Raw genomic sequence first — 20,989 nt, 5'->3', positions numbered from 1 at the left:
TATTCACAACCCCCCCAGCCCCCCCAACTGACAGAACTATGAACTCTAGCCGCGGCGCTCGGCACCCTTGCCTAGCCTAAAAACTAACCTAAAAAAGTTGTTTTGTGGGGGGGGGGGATGGGCGGGGGGTATCAAAATTGAAAAAAAATGAGGATCGCCAAATAATGGTAAAATTTTCTAGGTAAACTTTCAAATAATATATTAAATTTTTGTGGATTAAAATATTAGATAAACAAAGCACAAATTAAAAACTTTAAGCATAAAATAATGTAGATGTCTATGATTATATTAAACCTATTTTTCAAAGTAAAACAATTCCTGTTTGTTCTTTGGAATTTAAGTTTCTAATCATGCATAGCATGGCCTTATCAGTCTACTGGAAAAAAATTACGTCTTACATATTTGTGATTCGCAAAAATATTTGCAATAAACTATTTCAAAGTTTTTCTTACTCTTATATTTGTTGGTTACAGCACTGAATTTTCAGATTTTAAATTTTAAAATGGAAGTACTATGTCTGTGTTAAAAACATAGTAATAAAATTAAGGGGAATGTCTTGGTCCAAAGCTGACATAACTGTTACCAAGCATTCACAGGAAGGACTTTTAGGCAAAGGTTTTTCCATTAAATCAACTGGTTTCTGTAATTAAAGGTATAAATCTAAATCTAGATAATAATGGTTTCATCCACATTTATCACGTAAGGGATCGAACCCTTGACCCTTTTAAAAAAATGGATGTACTGTAAGATTAAATATTCCACATACAAAATGCGTTTTATGAATTTGTTTTAAACTTTGTGACTGTATAGAATATGAAAGGTCTATGTATGTACGAGATTATCCAATGCTTTGTATAGGCAAGGCACAATATGCTGAAATAGGTTTGGTACAGAAAATATTTCATTATTTTATAATCTGTGCATCGGGGAAAAGAGTTACGGGTTCAAGTCTATGCTTACCCTAAGTATAAAAGAATGCCTTTGATCAACAAAAACTGCAAGATAAGAATTCTAAACATGAATTTGGTTAAAATTCAGGGTTTGTTTTCAAATAGATGTTTCTTTTTTCCACGTTTCATAAAATAAATTCTTATTTCTATTACAAGCCTACACTAAATCCTTTAGCTGTAGTTCTACACTTTCCATATAGAAGAGTGAAACTAGATAGGCCTTGTCTCATACATACATAATATTTACAGTTATGTAACCCTAAAAACTATATAATAATCTACAGCTTTACTTTAGATAAGTGAAACAATATGTTGAGTTTGTAAGGTGCATTTAATACCTAACCCTTTACATACCTAACAAAATTAGTATTAAATGTCTTATATTCAATAATGTAATTTTAAACAATACCTTTCAACGTTTATTGTTTTAAAAATATTACTTGTCCAGTTGTCTTTTAAAATATAAAACTCTATTTTTAAAATGCATGCTTTTGAGAATGATGCCCATTTGAATAAATAGCTTGCACTATTAATAAAGCAACAAAGACCATTGTTCTAACTAATTTTAAAAAGGATGATTTAAAATTTCTAAATATAGACTAGGAGCATCAGTTGGGTATTATCCCACCCCCACAAAAAAATTAAACCTAAAACTTGGAAAGATATAAGAATAAAGAAACTGCTAGATTTTTTCAAGAATCCCAAGAAAAAAAACTGCTGCCCACCTTCAAACCTCTCCAATTGATCCCTTGCTTTTAATTATAATGTTTCAATTTTAAGGGCGAGTAGGTATAACATTGAAGATAACTAGACCGTGTCCAACATATACATTCTATATTTACTTCCTTTCATATTACTAAAATTACATATATAATAGAATAGTCGCCATAAAAATAACTAGTGACTTCGCCTCTGGCATTAAGAGGCTCGATTACACTCTATAGGTCGAACTTTACCTTTACTTTGTGAAATACCACCCTCCACCCTCTATCTTTTTATTAGTAGCGAAGCTACTCTATAATTCACAATTTCCGTCCGTCCGTCTGTCCGTAATTAATGAATTGGGGGAAACGTGATTTTCTCTGCTCCTATAATAAATATATTTAAATAAACAAACATGGCGGTCAGACTGCCTTTTAGCAGGTTTTTGGCTATTGTACACATTTCCCCATATCTTTGGTGTTTTGGTCCGATTTTCAAGCTTTTTGGGATATCAGTATCAAAATATTTTTCCCATTGTTATGAGCATCTTTTATGTAATTTACTTTGACTGTCGTCATCATAAAAATAAAACAAGGTTTTGTGTTTATTTTCTGATAAATCTATTTTTGATTTTAAAAAATACACTTGAAATCTACTTGTACACATTCCCATCCATGATTTTTTGTGCTTCGCTACTTATGGATGTTGTCATCCTTGTTTATTAACAATTGTATTTAGAGGTAAGAAAAGAGTGCAGAATGATTAACCATCACTTCCCCTATCTAGCTTTGTTTAACCAAGAATTGTAGTGTTTGAACGTTTACTTGAGAATTGCAAATGAAAATCTTTTAATTTCAATTTAATATCTAAAATTCATAGGATAAGAATATAAAAAAATGTTGCTAATTAGAGATGAAAATGACTAAAAATAAGGTAAAGAAAGAGAAAATTAAATATCAGAGGAATGATTTCCAATTTAGTTGCTTTGTGATAAAAATTTGTAGGTATATGCATGGCGAAGCTTTAGTTATTCAGAAGTATAATTATAAGGATCCGCCCCCCCCCCCCCCCTCTGTTAAATCTCTATGAACGCGCCTTCTTAAAAGTTTCGTCTATGTACAGGAATTCACTTAAAGTACAAACACCATTATAAAGCTTATTTATACAATTACAGACAGTTTTACTTTAAGAAAATAAATTTTTTTTATAAAATAATGCTAACAAAATACGAAAACAACTTAAGTAAAATTTTTAATTAAAACAATAGAATGACAAATTTAATATACACATGTATGTAGCAATTTCTATAGATAGCAATTAAATATATGTATATACAAATTAGTGTAAAATTACCTTTACAATCACAAGATTTTTATTTAAGACTTTTCTGTCAATTCTCGCATTTCTATAATGGGTTCACATAAAAGTATCACTATTCACGCAGTAATTCATATACTTTTTAGTATAAAAATGTCACTAAAAAAGCAAATTATTAAAGTAGAAAAACGCAGATTAAAAATTTACGTAGTATTTCTGTGCTTGCGTTCGCGTTCACTGTTTACACCAGGGCTAACAACAATTTATCTAAAATTATTTTTTGTTACAAAAATGTAATAATTTAAATATTTTCTTAGATTTTTATCTTAAAATTATCATTGATTTTTTTAGGCGAGAAAAAATTTTAAAAATAAAAACACCACCAAACGTTGAACACTCTGTAATCACCGGGCAAACAGCTTGGAAAGGGGATTTTTTTCTTTTATAGAAAAAGCTAGCTTTTTCATGTACTAAACGGGTGGAAATCATTTAGTCGAAATTCCAACGAGTCCTTCAAAAATCTTTATGTAAAAAAGGTTTTATAAAATATTCAGAGCTAGCTTTTTGTTGATCAAATAGTACAAATTCATTTCCGTATTGGCAAAGGAGAAATCTCTACGCAAAAGGGGTAACTAAAATCATGGAGGGGGGGGGGGCAGCTTATTAAAGAATGGGAAGGGCAGCATTTTGCAATTGCTGTCAAAATCAGCTGATCGTGCAAATTTTCTTTGTTGTGTGAATGTTTGTCTATCAATGTGCAGGTCTTTCCTTTTATGCAATATCTTGTCTGCTATTTAATTGCAGTGTCTCTTGATTATTCAAACATGAAATTATGTGCTATCTAAATACATACAGCAATATCAAACAAAAATATATTTTGTGTTATTATTTAGAAGAAAGGTTTCTCTATTCTTTTTTAATTTGATAAAACAAACTTTACAAGAAGAAAAGAAATTTAAAAAGAAAAAAAAATTAAATATAAAAAAATATAAAAAAGTATAAAAATATATAAAAACATAAAAAATTTAAAATTAGAAAAAAATGAAAATTTGTTTATGGGGGGAAATTTTCATTTTTTGGGGGGTTGGGGATGTCCCACCAGGGTAGGGGTAAATTTTAGATGGGGGGGGGGGTAATCGCCCCATTACCCCCCCCCCCCTCTTAGACGTCTATGTAGCAATTTCAGAGATCTTGGTCCTCAGACAGAAAATTTTCACTACTTTATATAGGACTAGTAGCTTCGCCCCTAGAGTTTATACTAGTGGGAAGTCTCACTCCATATGTAATCGTTCGTTTGTATGTAAAATTACATATATATATATATATATATATTGAGGGGGGTGAGGTTTGTTTTTGTTTACAAAAAGAAAAAGAAAAAAAAATTTGGAGAGGGGGTGTGTATTTTTAGATTTTTAAAGAAAATAGCTTAAAACCACCATAGGACCAGTAGATATATTCCCTGAAGAATAGAGCCCATTTGGTTCAGTGGTTACTGAGAATCGAGATCTTAAGCCTAAAACAGATAGACAGAATGACATCGTTCTACTTTGTATTATAGATATCTAGCAAGAAGAAACTTTATCTTCTATTAAATAACATTTTTGGTTCACATTAGTTCAATATTTATATAAGGATCTGAAACAATCTTTTATGGTAACCAAATTAGGAAAGATCTTGTTAGACACCGCCAGGGTTGTGGAGCCTTCAAGTTTTTATGCAAGGTTGCAGGAAGAAGTATGAAAGATAAAGTAATCTCATCTCCAATTGTTTGATGTGGACAAATTTATCTTAGTTAGATAATAGATCTGATGGAGAAAAAAAGGTTGTAGATTTATTTCACATTGCCAATCTTTAAAAGCAAAGTATTAATACATTTAGGATCTATCCGTCCGCTCTTTAATAAGGAATGTTAGATTGTCCTATCGATTTCAAACATGACATCTTTATTCTCGTGTAACAGTCAGGAGCATTGAGAAAGCGTGTATCCATTGCATTGTAAACAAAATGTTTGTTTTTTTAAATCGGGTTCCAGCTCCACACCACTGAGGACCCCGTCGCGGTTAAAACTTCCATCCGTAACGGAAATCCAAATAATTTGGTTAATCAATCCAAACCAAAAGAATATGCCTTGAATATAAATAGCATCTCATCTCCCTCCCTCTTAGGCTCTTTCTTTCCCTTTCTTTCTCTTTATTTTTTTTATCTATTTTGTCTTTGCACACGTCGCTGCATTGAGCATGGTTTACTGTTTGACTAATCGATCTTCCTTTCTGTTTCTTGTAGTTTTATTTAAGCTTCATAATTCATGATGAAAAATTAAAAAACGTACATATCAACAACTAAAAAAAAGACGTCCTTGTCTTTATGATACAATATCCCCTCAATCAATTTTTAATTTACCCCCCCCCCCCCCGACCCCAAATAAAAAAAAAACTTGAACGTCCTTGACACAGACAGACTGACATCCCACTACTTTTATATAAGGATTATTGCAAGTCTATTTATAACCAAACAAAATTGAGTTAAGTCTTACTTACTATCCATTAATTAGACCGTGTTAAATGACTATTAAAATTGATATTCTTCCTATACCAATATAATATATATGATTTTATTTTTAGAATGAACAACAAAAACATATCCTTAATATGATGAAATGATCATGAATTAGAATGAACAGATTTTTACCAAACTTTTGTATTTTATAAGCAATAAATACCCCCCAAAAAATTGAACACTTTTTCTATAAAAAAAGGTGAAACAAACAATTTTTTTAGCCCATGGTCTCATTAAACAATGCAGCGTGTAGCACAAATAACTCAAAAACGCTTGAGGGATTTCCTATAGAGGGGCTTGAGAATTTTCATACCAACTCTCTCATATTGGAATGCGAACAAAAATGTTTTAACATTTTTAACTAAAATAAAGGTTTGATGAAAGCAATGTGTTGCTCTTTTTATTTATTGCCCTAAGATTTATTTTTTAAATATTTTTTGTAAGGTTTCGTGAATTTTTTTTAACCTAGTAAAAGTGTCTGACTCTGATTATGACGTAAAAAAATAGCCAATGAGAAGCCACTATAAATTTTACCATTGGTCAATTACAGTGTATACTGGCCTCTCATTGGCTAATTTTTTTACGTCATAATCAGAGTCAGACACTTTTACTAGGTTCGTGTTTTTTTGTCAAAAGATCGAAGATTTTAACAATAATTTCTATTACCTCTTACCCATATAAAATTGATATATGCTTTTTTGCTAAATAGCCTAAAACTTGACCAGTAGTTTTAGATATCATATTGAAAAAACAAAAATACAGGTCCACTAATTTAGAAAATTAGATTAGTCTAATAAAGTAAATATTTTGGTTGAAGTTAAAAACAAAACACAGACTCAAGCATGCGTGCATCCTGTTATGTTATTTTATTATAAGGATATCATAAGACGTTCGGAAGTTGTAACTATCCCAAAAGTAAAAAAAGGGAGATGAGGGTGAACGGTGGCCCAATAAAAATTTTGATGAAAAGCATCATAATACATTTTTCCATCATCTTGACACCTTTATGATTTCTTTTAGTAATTTGGCCTGTGTTAAAATTTAATTATAAAAAATTTAATTGAAAACATCAAATTATGACACGAAAAGCGTTGCTTTAAAAAGGTAGACTTCATAAGTTATGTAATGGAGTCATATTGGAAAATCTTCCCAACAAATTTAAGAAGCCTATCTTAAATCAGAGTAAACCACATAGAAATATTTTCATCAAAAAAGCTATGAGCTTAAGACATATTTACAAATAGATATATTACATAGATCATTTGTCACAAGAATCTTCCTAAATCTTACAAAGCAGCAATGTAAATCAAATATTTATCGTAGAAATTGCATAGCCCCTATACTATGGCCCTAGTAAAGTGTAGACAGACGTATAAAGTAATGTTCAATTGTCTAATTACATGGTAGCTTCTCATAGGTCCCGGGAATGTTAATGCATATTTTGAAAGGATGTATGTAGTAGTACCCCCCCCAAAAAAAAAAAAAATATAGGGGGGAATTGTACCTTTTCTTTTTGACACTAAAACTAGGGGGTTGGAGGTATATAGGGTTAAATTCAATTCACCACTACCCTACTCATTTGAATTTAGAAATTTAGTATAATACTTTAACAATAATCTTTAAAGATGAACATAGTAATCAAGTTTCAGAAATTTACTAGTCATTTTTTTTAATATTACGCCGATGTAGTGTAAGACGCTTATTTAAGAGACCAGCAGGGAGCCAATGTTCCCCAATGTCTCTCTATTAAAAGGAATATAATTTTATTTCATATATAAACCTAGTATTCTCAGATTTCAATCCTTAGGGTTATGATAAAAATATTTAGTAGTAAATGTATTCCCCTAAGAAACAAAAATGACCCCCTGTCATTTTCTCACAGATTTTATTCTCTCTCCATCCCTTCCTCTCCTCCCTTTTTTCCCTCCCACCTACCACTTTTTTTTTACTTCTCCTTTTTCAGATTTTACTCCAGGGGGTTAAATGGGGGGTGTTTTCATCCCCCTTATAAACATATTTGGGAGACCTACCTTCCACTTTATTACACCCCCTTAAGATTCACCTACCCCCCTCATAGTGGCCTGCGGTGGTGGAGCATATAGGGGTGTAAACCCACCTCTTAAAATAGAAAAACCCACCTTCCCCTTTTTCCTTCCCCTAAAATTTCACACCCCCTGGGAAATCGCCATGCACGCCAATGTCCCTCCCCTACTGGTAAATCCCTTTCATTTTTACTCCCTCCCTTTAACCCCTTCCATTTTATCTATTCTTTTATTCTTCTTAACACTTTTCAAATGTCTTTAACAAAAAACAAAGAAATTTATAGAAACATTTAATTTTCAAAAATTATTTTAACTATCTTGAATCAAATACTATCATATAAATAAAAACAATCAATATTAACGATATGAATATAATAAACACAAAAATTATAGATTACTGCTTCTAAAAGGCCAAATTTCAAGTTTTTCTTCTTTATCTTTTAATCAGGTATAAATAAAATTCACTTCTGTAGTTAATGAACTGATACTTATTATAAAATCATTATCTGAATAATATAATAAGGAGGAGTTCTTTTTTGAAATGATTCATTTAACCCTTAAAATCAAAATAAATATCTTAATTCGTTGAAATTCAAAAGAATAAAACAAATATGAATTTCCTCTTAATTGCTAATATTACAATTAAAAGAAATCATAGTTTATTTCATACTTTTGGACATATACATAATAGTTTCTTGATATTCATAATTTCTTTGTTTGTAAGTTTTCTTTCGACGTTCAAATGTCCAGGTCCTATCACTTTAATGTCTGCAAGCAAACTGTAACGGATTATCTCAGTCAAATATTCAAACGTTTTTCTAAAGCTGCAAATTATTAGAATAAAACATTTAGTTAAACCCTGTTTCTTAAGCATGATGCCCATATGTATTATCCTTAATATTATTGATATGACAAATCTGGTATAAGGAGAAGCTTTTATTAGTAACACTGAACACATTAAAGTGCTAATTTAAAAGTACAATATATAACAAAAATCGAAGCACTGTAACACCACAATATTGGTGATTTAAATATAAGCATACATCCATAACAGACATAGCTAACATTTTAGTTTATCTTTTAAGAACTATTTAACTACATAACAATTAGGTTATCTATTTTCCAAAATTTTAGATTACAGTCAGGTTTTATTAATTAAAGGAAAATGTTTCTAATGTAAGAGACAGCTGTTCAAATATAAATTTGTTATTGCAAATTATTAGAAGTTTTAAAGGAATACTTTCCAAGTAGTAATAATATGGACAGAGCAAAAGGGGTGGCCAGCCAGCAATCTTTGGGGTGTTAATTGTTCTACAACATCTCCCTCCCCATTTTTAAAAGCGAAGCTTTTCTATAATTAGGGTCGGTCCGTCCGTCCGTACGCCCGTAACGGATAGCTTTTTCCGTTAATTTAGGCATGTTAGAATTGTCCTATCGATTTCAAATTTTGCATGGTGATTCCTTTAGTAGTTAGGTACGATTTAGAAAGCGTAGCTACTCTATAATCATTACCAAAATGTCCGTATGTCCATTTTAAACATGTTGATTTTTTTTACTTTTTTAACAACAAATTTTTATGTGATCTTATCATCGGATTGATCTGATTTTTGGTATATTGATTCCTGGGACAACAAAGTATAATCTAATAAGCGAAGCAACTCTATAATGAAGTCCTAAAAATGTAAGTATGTCCATAAAAATTATCCTGTATCAAGCAGTTTTTCAACAAATTTACTTACAATTTTGCTTTGACTCTTATAAATTTATATTATGATAATTAAGTTCTAACACTATACAAGTGTTAATGTCCGTTTGTCCTACCGTTTCAGTGCTTCGCTTTTATGGATGTTGTCATCCTTGTTAAGGAGAAGATAAACCTATAAATAGAAATATGCTAACATTACTATGCATCTGTTCATTAGATTAGCCAAGTCTTTTCTACAATTAGCGTTTGTCTGTCCATCCACATTATCAGATCTGATTATTTAGTTAGGCTTTTTAGAACTATACATCAGTTTTTAACTTTGCATTATGATTCTTTAAAAGGTTTGGTTTAATTTTGAAAGCGTTGAAATTCTGTAAGTCTATTTAAACATTTAGCTTTTTAGACATCTTACTGTACAATTTCAACATTGTGTAGATTTCCTACAATGATTTGAAATAGTGATTCCTATAACCATTGGGCACAACCCTTATGAATGAAGCATCTCTAAATTCAAGTTGATAATGCCAGTCAGTGTTAATCAGTTGTCGCATGACTTGATAAGCTTCCTTTTAATAGATATTTTCATTCTTGTTTGTTAGTTTACACCTCTCCCACCCCTTTTTTAATCTGATATTCTTGGTGTTCAACAATTTCCTCAAATTACAGATTTTTAAAATAGAAACAATACTAATTTTTTTTTCAATTTACATAAAACACAAAAGAACAATTGTATTAAATGAAATTTTTGTTTTTATGAAACTAATAAAAAAACATTTTTTAATTATAAAATCTTAGTGTAGTTTTAAGAAAACACCCAAACATCTGTGATTAATGAATATATGGTCACATACTTTGACCCTTTGGAAAATTTTGACTCTTGATAAGATATTTCCTTTTTTTTTCTTGTAATAAGTTCAGATAAAAATTGGACTATTATAAGAGCTGAAATTTACTACTTTTATATTTAAAATCCAAAGTTACTTTTAATCTTTATGGTATACATATGCTTCCTATTAGTAATCTAAAGACTTTACTGAAAAAGTTTTTCCTTTAAAGTCAAGTACCTTTCAGTTTTTGCGTTTATTATATGCATAACCTGATTACTACGGGTAATTTCTAATAGCGATTTTCCATGCATTATGCACTTATAGTAATCAAGTTTCGGACTGAACAAGTAGGGTACCTAAAGTGCCCAGTCAAACATGCGTCATCTCTCCAAAAAAATTAAATGACAATTTCAAATTCATAGAAATGATAGGAATCTTTTTTTCATTAAAAATGAAAAATAAATGACCAGCATTTTTTTTTCATTTTTGTAATTTTCCCCGAAATGCCAGAAAGATGAAAAGAATGTTTTTTTCATTGAAAATGAAAAGTGAATGACCAGCATTTATTTTTCATTTTTGTAATTTTCCGAAAAATGACCTGGCATTAAATTTTCATGTTTGACTTTTTCCAAATTATGCCAAGAATCTTCATATCATTAAGAGATGAAAAATAAATGCTGGTCATTTACTTTTCATTTTTTTCATGAAAAAAACATTCCTGTCATCTTTTTTTCATCTAAATGACTTTCATTTAATTTTCATGATATTCTTTTTTTCTATATTACATTGTTAGAAAAAATCCCGCTAGAGGTCTCAAATTTAAATTTTAAAAGTGGGAAAAGTTAAGTAAAAATAAATTTAATTAAAATTGAGTAATTATTATGTTATTAGAAAATATAAAGGAAATATTTTTTAACTTGAAAGGAATTTTTAACATTCATTTAAAATAAAGAAATCTTATTTGAATTACAATTTCAATTAGTCATATAAACGACTAAATTCAGTGGCAACTACAACACATTATTTATTTTAGTAATATCTTTGGCCATCATACTTAGGTACATATGGCAAGTCCTTGGATGCTGCTTTACATTATATATTATTTCCCTAAAAGATGACCTGGCATGTAAATTTCATTTCTCTACAAACATGACTGTCATTTAAAAGTCAGGTCTCCACAAAAATGATTGTCATTTAAAATTCATTTCTATAATCATCAAAATCGGTGCCATTTTAGAAGGGAGTTGATTCTGAAATATCCCTGATTTTCATTTTTCTGGCATGATGATTTTAAATGAATAGATGTAAGCGAAAAAGATGAAAATTAAATGAATTTTAATGAAAATGTTAGCTGGGTGCCACTAGAGGCCGCTAGCCTTTTTTATAGTAGCCTAATATATTACATTTTCAGCTGTCTATCTTAAATAATAGCAGCCTAGTTAACATTGCTTCCCCAAAACATTATATCTGGCAGACGGGCATTTGTAAGTTTTAAAAAGCTCCGCTACATAAAATTTCAACGGTTTCTAAATGTAATAAATAAATATTAACAGATTTCTGTAGTAGATAGGTAGGATTTAAAAAGCGTAGCAACTCTATAATAGCTACCTGATCATGTCCATACGTCCATTTTAAACATGTTGATTTTTAACTTTTTTAACGCAAATTTTTATGTGATAAAATCATTTTATTGATCTGATTTTTAGCATACCGATTCCTAGGACAGCAAAGTACAATGTTATAAGCGGACATCTCTTTAATCAAGTACCAAAAATGTAAGTATGTCCTTAAATATCATCCTGTATTTAAACAGTTTATCAACAAATCTAATTTTGTTGCGACTTTTATGCATTTATGTATATTCTGATTATTCAGTTCTGACATTTACAAGTGCTAATGTTCGTTTGTCCTACCGTTTCAGAGCTTCGCTTTTTTGGCGGTTGTCATCCTTGTTCGCACGCATATGGGTATCTTAATGAAAAATTGTAGCCTCATTCTTAGAAATGCCAAATGTTTTAGATAGGCGGACATACAGACAGACATGACATTTCGAATAATAGCTTAATTACTAAAAATCATAGCTAGGATCACAGATGAAAATCCTTAGATTAAAAATGGCAGGTTAAAAAATTATACTTTTATATCAAACCTATTTTTGTAGTTTTATGTTTGTTTATCGTCTAAAAAAAATATAACAATGTTTTTATTGTACATTAAGATCTCGCTGAATGGGTAGATTTCTCTGTTTAGGGAAGCTTCACATTTACTTAGAGGAAATTTTGTTTCTTTTCTGCACTTTTATTTGTGCTTAAAAATGCACAAATATACATTATACATGAATTGGTCCGTTGATATGCCTGTAAGGCTGTAATGCTATAGGGGACGCATTTATATGGTCACTTAGCATCTACTGATTTCCTTTTATAGCCTCTGCGTGAATGATCAAACTCTTGTCAGATATTATAGAGTAGCTGTGCGCCTCATAATTATGAAATAAGCAGTGACTAAATATGAAAGGGTTGCCACTGCAATGTCACCTGAATAAACAAAATACAAAAAGTTCCGTGACAGATTTATACTCAATCTACTCATTTATACTTTTCAACAAAATAATGAAATTAAATTATGTAGTGAAGATTCTCTAAAAGTTCAAGATAATATCGCATAGATATTGTCATAATCTTAAGGAAAAAGAAAAACTGATAATTTTTGACTCGTTCCTAGGAATTTTTTTTGTCGAAACCCAGCATCTACTAAAGTGGTTTTGTTTCTTTAGAAATGTTGCATTGACATGTCGTTAATTTTCAATACGTCTTTTTTGTGACGTATTTAAAGAAAATGACTTATTAATATGGCCTTAATTGTTTTTTATTTGCCATTATTTTTCTTAAAAAAAGAAATTACAAATTAATGCCTGATTAAATATAAAAATTAAGGTTGTTTCAATACGTCATATTCTATTTTTTCCACATATTAATATTTGTTATAAAATTACATATTAATGTGACAGTAAATAAAATAAATAATGTGGAATCAATACGTCCTTTATTTGTAATAAGTCATCTTTATTAATTAAATAATTTAAATGACATATTGATAAATAAGGACGCATTAAAATGATCTTATATAAATTTAAAAAGGAAATGGATCAAATAGTTACTGATTTTGACACCAGATGGCAGTTCAAATCACTAATTGTTTAGCTTTGTTTTCTCAATGTTTTGACCTTATTTTTAGTTTGACAATTATTATTTTGTAATGAAATGAAGGATATTAGTACTACAGACACCACTATGAATTTATATTTTAGTTCCTTTATGCATGTATTTTATGAAAACTAATTTTTTTGGTGAGACCTTCTACAAAGAATAGAACCATATATATAGGTCATGAAACTATTCAGTAAGCAATGAAATAATAGAAACATATTATGTGTTTGATTCAAAATTGTTAGATTAATTTTAACCCTGAATTATTTCTACTATTTTGTTTGTAAGTAAATAATACATTACCAAATTTAGTAGCCATATTGTTTTTTTTTGACGTTTTATAAAAATTCGACGTCTTAATACAGCCTTAAATGATTTAAATTGAATTAAATTTAATCATTTTCTTTACTACAAATAATAAAAAATATAATACAATTTTGAAAGTTTGGCGGCCATCTTGTTTTTCTGGACGTTTTAAAGGAAAAATTGACGTGTCAATGTGTCTTTATTTAAGATAAAATGTCATTAAATTCAAATTTTGGTATTATTTATATTTTTTTTTGTGACGTTTTTTTAAAGATAACGACATGTTTTTGGTACACAATACGTCTTTTAAAAAAATTTTAAAAATATGAAACGTCATTTGTATAGTAATAAAAAAGTTACGTCATTAAGGACGTATTAATGCGACATGTTCCTTAAAATAATGCGATAAAAGTATATGCTGGAGACAGGTAAAAAATGAAATGATTAATATGAAAGTAAGGACTTTAAGTAATGATTACATTATTGTTACGCTTTAAAGAATATTTTTTTGTTTCAGAAATTCTCATGAAAGATTTTATGTGGATAGGAAATATTGACTTACCCAAATCTATAACGGACAGACGGAGGTATCCTAAATGTAGATAAGCTTCTCTGAACACAGTAATAGTGTCTGACTGATTATGACGTAACAAAAAAAATTAGCCAATGAGAGGCCGTTATTGACCAATGGTAAAATTTAAAGTGGCCTCTCATTGGCTAATTTTTTTTGTTACGTCATAATCAGTCAGACACTATTACTGTGTTCAGCTTCTCTTCTAAATAGACCATTTATGTTAACTGGGTGCGTTGTAGTTGATCCTCAGAAACATTAAAAAAATGTATTTTGAAATGAAGAAATTTTTTAGGTAAATTTTGTTTATTATAATCTTCTTACAGTTGACAAACCGACCAAGTTTTTGTTTCCTCCCAAAGTATTTGATTGATTATACCAATGTCAACTCTAACAAACTCCTATTGGTGTCAATACATTGATACTTTCTTTTAGAAAAGAATAAAACGGACATGCTTTCGGCTTTTAGAGGATGGGTTGAATTTGCCAAGAAAATAGTTTTAAACAACCACCACAGTACAAGGACGATTCGTTTATGTTTTACACAACTTATTGACATTAGGTGTGAATTTGCACATCCCCCCACCCCCAGAATATTTTTTTGTGGGGTACTCAATTATTATAGTTTCAGACTTAGTCTGAAGCATAAGATATTTTATAACTGCTGAACCGACCAAGTTTTTTATAAAACGGAAGCTATCTATGGGTTCTTATGGGTTTTGTGCAAATTTACATGGGTTTTGTACAATTCATCCACAAAGCAAAACAATGCTTGAAGAAAATGAATTTGTTGTTTTATTATCTTCTACATTGAAAAAATACCTCACTAACCGACACAATTGTGCAAAAAGTCTGAAAACTTGGCCCAAAGCAAGCTGATAGATGTTTTTATAAATCAGCTTAAAATTATTTTAGCGTCTTTTTTTTCGCTGCATCCACTCTTGTTTGAAAGTTTTAGGCTATTTCAATGAAAGTAGGTTAGAAATATTGAATAATCTCAAGTATAATACATGTTAATTAATTCTTTTAGCAAATGTTTTGTATTTTATTTTAAAGAATGGACACAGTAATAGTGTCTGACTGATTATGACGTAACAAAAAAAAATTAGCCAATGAGAGGCCGTTATCAATCAATGGTAAAAATTATAGTGGCCTCTCATTGGCTAATTTTTTTGTTACGTCATAATCAGTCAGACACTATTACTGTGTTCTAAAGAATAATTTAAAATTGGTACAAAGGGATTTGGTGATAGATGGAGTCTTCCTAAAATTTTAATCAATTGGGATAAATGATTTTATCGCCCAGCATAATTCTTGTAGATTTATAAAAGATATGCACAATTAATGGCCTTTTGTAATAATATTGAATGAGCCATTTGTGTATGCACACCTTAAGATATTGTCTGGGTAAAAAGTGTGACTTGAATGAACCTCAGATATCTGTGTACTTGGATGACCACTCCTTTTAATATCCATAGTACAGGGTTAATGTGGAAATATATGTTGTAACAGTATCATCTTATAAAATACGCCACTAGAGGCTTCTAGGGGCACTTTAGGTGGAGGGGGGGGGGGGGGAGTGTAGAAGCCTCACTGTATATAAGAACCTTATGGGTTCAGCGGTGAGAGGATTCTTCACTACAGACAAAAAAGCTTACTACTTTATATAACAGGATTATGTCAAAAATGCTAATAATTATCATGTTTGAAACGGACAAACGCTAATGATTGTAGAATTGCTTGCTACGCTATCTAAATTATACATAATTTTTATAGGAATCATCATGGCAAGCTTGAAATTGATAAGACAATTTTTACATCCCTAAACTAAATACAAAGCCAGCTCTCAATTACCAAGCTACCACAGATCTCCAACCCCCCCCCCCCCCCCCCACCTATTTTGAAATGTTTTAAAATAGATTGGATGGGAAGATGTATACTGTCAGTGTATACTTATAGGCCACGCAAGATTAGGGAATTATAGAGGTTATAGACATATAGAAAACAAATTTAGAAATCTTTATATCTAAAACTTTTTCCTTCTAAATATTTTTGAAATCCGCTCTTATACATAGTAAACCACTCAGCCAAATTTGTAATATTTTGACATTATTACACTCAAAGACGAGATGTCAACTTGAGAATGCGGATAAAAAGATTTGTTAGTTGCCATAATGAATATCTTTTTGACAAGTATCGCAAAAAAGCCTTGCCATGTAATCTTTGTAAACATTTTTCTAATTGTGTAATAAAAGAAATATAATTATAAGATAATTTTAATGATTTATAGAGACTTACGACTCATTGATTAATTTAGAGCCAGTTAAGAATATAATTATTTTTTTTGTGTGATTTATATAATACTAGCAATTGCACCCCTAACATCTAGGGTTAGGGAAAGGCTTAAAATAGCCTAAAACCATCACAGGACCTATGTGAAGCTTCCATAAAATGGAGAACTCAATCGGTACAATAGTTATCGAAATCTTAAATCACACACAAAATACTTTACTACTTTATATATAAGGATATATAAATTTAATTGGAAAAATTTATGAACAGCAAAGTAGTCACTTTCTGAGGTTTTGTGATTTTCTAAAAATTCGTAATATTTATTTTATTTATCAAGCTATTTCCGTGTAAGTATGATTTATTTTAAGCGCTTTGAACTGACGGTGAATATTTTATAGAGTAAGTTTTTTCTGTAAAATTTTCTTTTTTCAATTTCTCGCTTTCTTCTTTCCCCCTAATCTCCCTTATCATTATTTTTATTTCGAAAGGTCGTCTTTGTTACAGCTATCTTTGACATAAGTTCGTTTTAAAAATTATATCGATAGTTTTTTATTACTGGATATTCAAAATTAATAAAAGCAATTTTAAAATCACATTATGAATTTTTTAGTAATGTTGTTTTTTTATTAAAATTTATGATAATAAAAAATCTTTAAAATGAAAACGGCTCCATATCAGTCAGCTACGTGTTGGTGAGTCAAAATCTTACGGGGCATTCGGGAAATTCTTGCGCACCCGCCACGAGATCGGGGCGTGCAGCCAAAATTTCTCCTAAAAATTAAAATTAAATAGGTTCTTGATTAATATTTTGACAAATTTATATATCTAATTAATAAATGAATAATGACAGGCCGAAAAGAAAAGCCATGGCGCAGTAAAACGCCTGTAATTTCGTTAAAATCCGATGACAAAGTGAGTGATGACTCAATTTGTGACCAAATGCCAGAATTTGACTCAGATAATGCTGCCGAGTTCTCTCTTCCTAATGAAATATCCAAGCCAGTTGACGAAGTGAAATCAGACGTTGACAAATGGAAATCTGGTGAAAAGATTTTGTGTTTTCATGGTCCGCTTATTTACGAGGCTAAAATACAAAACGTAAGTGGTTGGTAAGTCTTTATTACTTCATTATCTTTCATGTAATGTATTAATTACAAAGTTATATTTAGTTTTCGTTTAAATTACCTTAAAGTGACCTAAAAATCAACTTATTTGAAATTAAAGGTATCTTCGATATCTGAAAAGTTCCATTAATTTTCCCTTTTCTTTGTCCCTCATACTAATAAATTTTGAAAATTAAAACATTGTCGAATCCTCATTTTAGTATGCTTCTACATTGGCTAAGATTTATAACTGAATTAATTTAATAACTTCATAACTTTTATTTTAATTGAAATACCGTTTAGACGGAAGTTCAGAATGGAGTGCCCAAGTATTTTATCCATTACCATGGCTGGAATAAGAACTGGGACGAATGGGTGCCCGAGGCCAGAATGCTCAAATTTTCCGAGAAGAACTGTGCCATCCAGAAAGATCTGATTCGTGCCCACGAAGAGAAAACAAACGGTAAGTAATTAGCAAATATTACATTTGTTAATCCTTTGTTGCACTTTTGGAAATTAAAAAAAAAATAATTGCTTTATCAGTTTTATTTGAATGCTGGGTTATAAAAGTCTATTCAACGGGTATTTTGACCTAAACAAACTATTTCATAAACACGATTTCAAGACTACATTAGGTTTAGTGTTCTATCTCAAAACTTAGATTTTTTTGTTAAATTCTACAGTTGATAACTAATCTTAGACAAGCGAAGAAGAAACAAACGTAAATCTGAGGACAATGATGCAGATGGTTCGAGTCCTTCTGGGAGCTCAGGCAGTAGCGTAGCCACATCTACATCCAAAGCTGATCATGTTTTTGCGGTACCCAAAACTCCAAGTCCTACGTCATCGACAAGACGAAAGTCTGGATTAAGGCCTCAAAAACGAGAGTTGAAGAAATATACTGAGGAGACTGATTCTCCGCCAAAGGTTAAAATTATTTTTTAAACTTATTCTTGCTTTGTAGTATTGTATTGATTCCCTTTTATCTTACGAATCTAAACCGACATAATTTCATCTGTCTGAAACTAATACATACTACATCTTTTGTGATTATTTTATTCTTATAGGATTGTAGGTTTTTGTTTTGTCATAATGCTAAGGTATCATTTATTGTTGTGTTAAAATCTGAAAAATTCAAAGCTTGAATTAATACTATGCTTTGTTTAGCAAGAGGAAGAATCTCCAAAGCGACCACCAATAGATATTCCCAAGCCACCGGATAATACAGTTCAATCTGAAGAAGTTTTCAAATCAAAGGTTGAAATAAAGATAAAGATTCCTGATGAGCTTAAGTCTTACATCGTTGATGATTGGGAACAAATTACTAGGTAAAAATTAGTTTTAAGAATTATAAGTGAATTCCAACAACCCAAAATTACATTTTAAAAATCTCCAACTGGTTGTTGGAATTTTGAAGTACAATATATTGGGTTGGTTAGCCTTTCGAACAGTTCTGGCGTCACGCATATTTTTAATGTTTTTTTTTTGGAATCCTGTAGGGTTACCATTAAATAAACCTAAGTTTGTTAAAGTGAACAATTTTACCGTAAATATATCTTTAGTGATGTGTATCATAATATTCAAACCCGTCTGTAAATTACTAGTGTTACTATAGTTGGATAAATTTTATTTTACTTTAGACATAGAAACTTGTGCCTTTTACCAGCAAGGTTGACAGTAAATCAGCTGTTGGACAATTATGCTAGGTTCGTATTTTTTTGATAGATAATTTGTGTAGTGATAAGAATAATGATATTAGTAAAGAGATGTAATGTATTCTTTAAAAAATAATCGTTAGATCCTATTCGGTGTATGTCCTATTTAAGTTTTGCTTGATTGTTTTACATAAAATATTTCAATAATTTACCCTGCATTTAAATAGCATTTCAGTTGTTTCTATTTTGAAATTCAATCACTAGAATTTGTAAGTAATTAAATTCACCATCTGTTCGGTTAAGAACAGGTGTTCTGAAATAATAAGTTTCCTTTAATTATATTAAGAACACTTGGTTTAGTGTTAGTTTAATTACACATTTTGACGTGATTTATAACTGTTAATAAAAATTGTTATCATGATTTGCTTTTCTATTGTGAAAATTGAGTAGTTAAGTGTTTTTCGTGTAGAGTTTTCTATTACATTAATTTATATCAAATTAGATAAAACCGTAGTAATCTTAACTGCTCCTTGACTTAGTTTTTTGTCGCTATTATGTTTTTTCTTTTTAGTGCCAAGACAAGTAAGCAGGACAGCAAAAATAACAAGGAGAGAGCTATCCAAGAGGTGACAGCCGGGGTTAGAGAATATTTTAATGTTATGCTTCCTTCACAACTATTGTATAAGCATGAACGATCTCAATATGAAAAGGTGATTTATTAATAATCAGATAATCGATAAATAATGATTCTTAATTATTTGTATCCGGTTAAAATATTTATAAAATGGCTTTTCTGAACTTTGTCCCTTGTCTTCAATATTTTATTAAAGCAACAAAATATAGTGAAACTTTAGTATACAATTTTTTAGTAGAAAATTGATTATATCATCTCGCACAGTGTACTTCAATTGACCGATTTTTTTTCATGTTTTAGATGAAGCAAGATGACCCTAACCTAATCCCAATGAAAGTATACGGAGCCCCGCATTTGCTACGCCTTTTCACAAAGCTAGGAGAATCCTTGGTCTATACGCCATTAGGGGAGCGTAGCACCTCTTTATTAGTACTTTATCTTCATGATATTCTTAATTATATAAAGCGGAATGCTAGCCTTATATTTTCAAACTCTGATTACGTTAACCCAGATACTAATATTGAAAGTCCAGGTTAATTTGTTAAAACTAATTAAAAGCTCTGCTAGTATTTTGTTTTATTTATATTGTTAGCGTATTTATGTTCTTATCTGTGATATCTATCATGAAAAGTATTTGTATATTTCCAATAGATAGGGTATGAAGTTTAGATAAACCATAAGATTGAATTTTTTAAGATTATTTTTTTAATTTAACTTTTGGTTTGTATAACCTTCTTCCCATGTCTGTTCATTTAAACTGCTTTTATTTTTAGTAAGAATTTATTAATAGTCAGGGGTGTATATTAAGAGATATAAGTTTTTCGGAATTTTAATGTAGGGAGTAGATTTGAAATCTGCATCAAATTTTAAAGATTTTTTATAAAATTCGTTTTTTGTAAAATTCTTTATCTAAAAGTGAAAATACATTTTAAGTTAATTAATTTTGAACAATAGGATAGGTGGATTTTAAACTACCTGCGCTCTAATTGGTTGAATGATGTACGACATCCAATCAGAGCGCAGATTTTTTAAATCCATTAATCACAGATGCCAAAATTAATTAACTTTATTTGTATTTCCGCTTTTAGATAAAGAATTATACAAAAAACGAATTTTATAA

The 20,989-nt window shown here is 30.0% G+C and overlaps 2 protein-coding genes across 2 annotated transcripts in view; one reads left to right on the top strand and one right to left on the bottom strand.

Moving 5' to 3' along the window:
* Positions 1-3,356, bottom strand: part of LOC145335421 (tripartite motif-containing protein 2-like) — a 184,800-nt gene extending 181,444 nt beyond the window's left edge. The window contains exon 1 of the mRNA XM_080181175.1: positions 3,006-3,356. The gene's annotated coding sequence lies outside the window, so the exon portion shown is untranslated. The remainder of the gene's footprint in view (positions 1-3,005) is intronic.
* Positions 3,357-17,163: 13,807 nt separating this feature from the next.
* On the top strand, positions 17,164-20,662 carry LOC145335401 (mortality factor 4-like protein 1). Its single transcript, XM_080181152.1, has 7 exons — positions 17,164-17,575; positions 17,884-18,043; positions 18,281-18,507; positions 18,748-18,908; positions 19,221-19,286; positions 19,807-19,945; positions 20,170-20,662. Exons 1-7 carry the CDS (start codon positions 17,321-17,323, stop codon positions 20,404-20,406), a joined length of 1,245 nt encoding a protein of 414 aa, XP_080037278.1. The 5' UTR covers positions 17,164-17,320; the 3' UTR covers positions 20,407-20,662.
* The last annotated feature ends 327 nt before the right edge of the window (positions 20,663-20,989 follow it).

Source organism: Acartia tonsa, chromosome 2 (genome assembly GCF_053477335.1).
Source record: "Acartia tonsa isolate MP-2025a chromosome 2, ASM5347733v1, whole genome shotgun sequence".
Taxonomy (NCBI): Eukaryota; Metazoa; Arthropoda; class Copepoda; order Calanoida; family Acartiidae; genus Acartia; species Acartia tonsa.
The sequence above is the reverse complement of the archived record's forward strand: the minus strand, read 5'-3'. Positions and strand labels throughout refer to the sequence as shown.